We start from the raw sequence: 3,496 nt of genomic DNA, 5'->3' as shown, positions 1-3,496 counted from the left end.
CACCAGATGCAACAGCATTTGCAAACCAGAGGGGGGAGGCTGACTGTCCAGCCTTGAATCACGTGGGGTAGGTCCTGGTGGGGGTGCTTGGCCTAGGAGGAGCCTTGGGGCACGTCCAGGAGGCCACATCCCTCCTGGGGACAGGGCCCTCCCCAGGGCAGGGTCACACCGGAGCGACCCCGGTGACCAGTCCTGCCCTGACCGGGATGTCTGGTGGGCCTAAGGCCCAGAGCCTGGGTCACGGGTTTCGCTGTGGGGCTCAGTCTTGGCAAGGAGTGACAGCTAACCCAAGGTATTTTAGGGTCTGGGGTCTGTGAGGAGGGGGAGGCAGGCCAGCCTTGGCCCAGACATCAACTCTGATCGCTCTCCCCCAGGATCAGACACAGGCCGACCCCCCTGCTAGAAACCACCCCTCATCTCCTCCACGTGCCCCCGGCTGAAGGGCAGACACCCCTAGGCCTGGGGCTCCTGTGCCCAATCACCTGTTGGGCCCCCAGCTGCTCCAGTCCACCTCAGGGACCCTGACTCAGACCCCCGCCCACCACCCCAGCGGTGGCTCCAAAGTGGCTCTTGGCTGCTGTGAGGCGCCCTCTGCTGGCTGCGGTTGGAAGTGCAGCCTAGGGGTGACCACTATCTTTCGCCGGAGACCCCAGGTCAGAGAGGACAGGCCCGCCGGCCCAGGGCTGCCTGAGACCCGGTAAACCTGAGGAGGAGCCCCCACTGTCCACTGACGGCGGCAGGAGCAGCTTCAGGCTGTATTAGCATGATGGAGCCCCCCCAGCTGAGCCCCTCCCCTGAGTCTGGGACCTAATCCGTATCTGGACCACAGCCTGCCTGCTGGGCGGGGGGGGCCTGGGGGTGCCCAGGCTGGAGGAGAGGGAGAAACCCGTGTCCAGGCCAGTCAGGTGGCCTTCAGCCAAGTGGGGCTCAAGGAGGTGACTGCCAGGCCAGGTCCCAGGAGCCCCGTGGCCGTGGCCGTGGCCAGTTAGATGAAGGTGGAGTCCAAGGGCCCAGCATCCTGCGGGCTGAGGGCGCGCGCCTCAAACAGCTGCTTGATGAGGGCCGATTTCTCCTGCTCCAGCTGCGTGATGCGCTCGCTCTTGCTGGTCACCTCCTGGGCAGGCGGGAGGTGGGTCAGGGCCCATCAGGCCTCCAGCCCCCACCCTGCGCCCCTCCCCACACCTCACCTGCGTGAGGAGCCGGTTCTGCTCTTTCAGCATCAGGATGGTCTGCTGCTGCCGGCCCGGGGCTGACGGTGAGGCGGGGGCCGGGGCCAGGCGCGGGGCCCCCGAGGACGAGGAGGGCAGAGCCTATGGGAGGCCACGGTCAGGCAGGCCTCGCCTCCGGGACGAGGGGCAGGGGCCCCAGGTGGGCGCTGGGGGGCCTGGGGGACACTCACCCTCCCGCCGCAGGCTGCAGACAACAGCTCCGCCAGGCACTGGGCCACCTCCTGGACCTTGGGCAGCAGCCGGCCCAGTGGGAGGGTGCTCGCCTCCGGCCCGGAGCCCTGAGGGGACGGCAGAAAAGGGGGTCGGAGAGCAGGACCTGCCACCGGGCCTGGGGGGGTCCTCACTCACCTCCCAAATTACTGCCCCAGCAGAGAGGGGCCCACGGGAGCTGGCGGTCACCTGCTCGGGGTCATCGTGTGTCCCAGGGGACACACAGTGTGGGGGGGGGTCCCCGGCACCCTGGGAGGAGGGATGGCCCATGTGTCCCGGAACAGGGCAGTCCAGGGTCTGCCTGGGGTTAGGGGTGGCTCCTGCGTGACGGGGAGGGCCCCTCCGTCCAGGGCCAGGGCCGCCTGGGCCGCCGCGTCACTCACCGCGCGGGCGCTGCTCTGGCCCAGGCGGCGCTGCCGCTCCTGCACGCGCCGCAGCTGCTGCTGGTACCAGTCGCGGCCGCGAGCCATCATCTCCAGCCCCTGGAGCAGCACCTCCTTCTCCTGCTCCAGCTCTTTCATCTGCTTCAGCTGCACACGCGAGTGAGCACCCGCACGCGAGTGAGCACCTGCACGGCGCACACGCCTGTACGCGTGTGAGTGCTGTGCGTGCCCGTGCTGGGAAGCCCCTCCCCGCTTCTCCTCCTGCAGGTGGGGCGGGGGTGGGGGGGGCTTCCCCGGGGGAACANCCCGCTGTGTGGTGCCCCGAGGCCGCCTTCTCCCCAAAGGGCTGCTTCATCTGGCCTAGAGCCGTGTCTCACGTGGATTCAAGCCCAGCCGTGGGGACAAACGTTTATAATTAACTGACATTCCAGCCACAGGTCCCCCAGAACCCAGGCTTGACTGCCACCTCCAGGCAGAGGGGTGGTCCAGCCGACCAAGCGTGGGGGCCAAGTCCTAGCCCAGGCCGGGTGGAGATTCCCCCAGAGCCCCCACTCACCAGGTCACAGTCCACGCCGTTGGTGATGGTGTGCCTCCGACGTTCCCCTCGGGCACGGGGCGCCCGGTGGGCATCGCCCAGGCCTAGCTCCCGGGCCCTGCAGGCTACTGCACCTGCCGCAGAGGGGAAGGACCTGGCTCACTGCCAGGCTGCCTAGTCAAGCCCAACGCCCCCCACCCCGAAGCCTGGCGGTGCAGAGCTGCGTGTCCAGCCTTCCGTGTCCCTGGGGTCATGGGGAACTCAGAGCCTCTGCATGGACCCTCCCCATCTCAACCCATCCTGGGGGCACGGGCAACGGCCCAGCGCGGCACACACCTGGCCTCTGCCTGGTTGGGGCTGGTTACCCACTCGATCCCCACCAGCTCCCCTCACCCCTCCCTTGGGGAGGGCTGTGTGGCCACTGAGGCTGCACACACAACACAGATGCGTGTGCCACACTCGTGCCCCAGCACGAGCGCCCTGGGGCAGGGGCTTTACCCGGTTCTTCTCAGCACTCGTGGTACCCAGGGCACTTCAAGCACACTGCAGGGGCCCATGGGCTGCTAAGTACGGGGAGACTGAGCAGGCCTCTGGTCATCCCTGCTTCCCCCTCCTGGTCGGCCAGGGCTTTTAGGGGCGACAGTTGGTGCAGGTAAAACGTGAGGGCATGCGTCACCTGGACCTGACTTTTCCCAGGAAGGATAGAACACCACGTTGGGCCGACACCTGCCACACCTGGCAGCAACAGGGGCTCCACCTGCAGCAGGGTGTGCTTGGCAGTGAAAGGCCAGCGGGGCCAGCTGACTTCCCCGGGGGAGGGGAGCATGTGCAGGGCAACCCGAGAGGGGCGGAGCGGGGTGCAGGTGTGGAGGCGGTCACCCTCCCCTGGCTCCAGAACCCTGTTCCCCCACACCAGGCTCAGCCTCACAGGCCACGCCCCCGGCCCTGGGAGGGGACACATCCACAGGGCCGCCACCAGGTCTCTACAGGCAGACAGGCTCTGAGCCAGCCCAGAGCTCGCGTCCCAACCTGCCCGTGCTGCATGGCTGGCACAGAACACGCAGCAGAGGGAGGCTGGAGGGCGCGGTGCGGGGGCAGCTCCCGATTCCTGGATGGCAGCATGGCGGATGTGCAGGGTG

General features: G+C 68.0%; 1 protein-coding gene across 1 annotated transcript; it reads right to left on the bottom strand.

Moving 5' to 3' along the window:
* Positions 1–6: 6 nt before the first annotated feature.
* On the bottom strand, positions 7–2,701 carry SAPCD2 (suppressor APC domain containing 2). Its single transcript, XM_077771014.1, has 5 exons — positions 2,379–2,701; positions 1,823–1,969; positions 1,400–1,507; positions 1,188–1,310; positions 7–1,114 (listed from the first exon to the last, which is right to left on the bottom strand). Exons 2-5 carry the CDS (start codon positions 1,958–1,960, stop codon positions 986–988), a joined length of 498 nt encoding a protein of 165 aa, XP_077627140.1. The 5' UTR covers positions 1,961–1,969; positions 2,379–2,701; the 3' UTR covers positions 7–985.
* Positions 2,702–3,496: the final 795 nt, after the last annotated feature.

This window comes from Crocuta crocuta, unplaced genomic scaffold (genome assembly GCF_008692635.1).
Source record: "Crocuta crocuta isolate KB4526 unplaced genomic scaffold, BGI_CrCroc_1.0 scaffold2720, whole genome shotgun sequence".
In the NCBI taxonomy this organism is placed as follows: domain Eukaryota; kingdom Metazoa; phylum Chordata; class Mammalia; order Carnivora; family Hyaenidae; genus Crocuta; species Crocuta crocuta.
The sequence above is the reverse complement of the archived record's forward strand: the minus strand, read 5'-3'. Positions and strand labels throughout refer to the sequence as shown.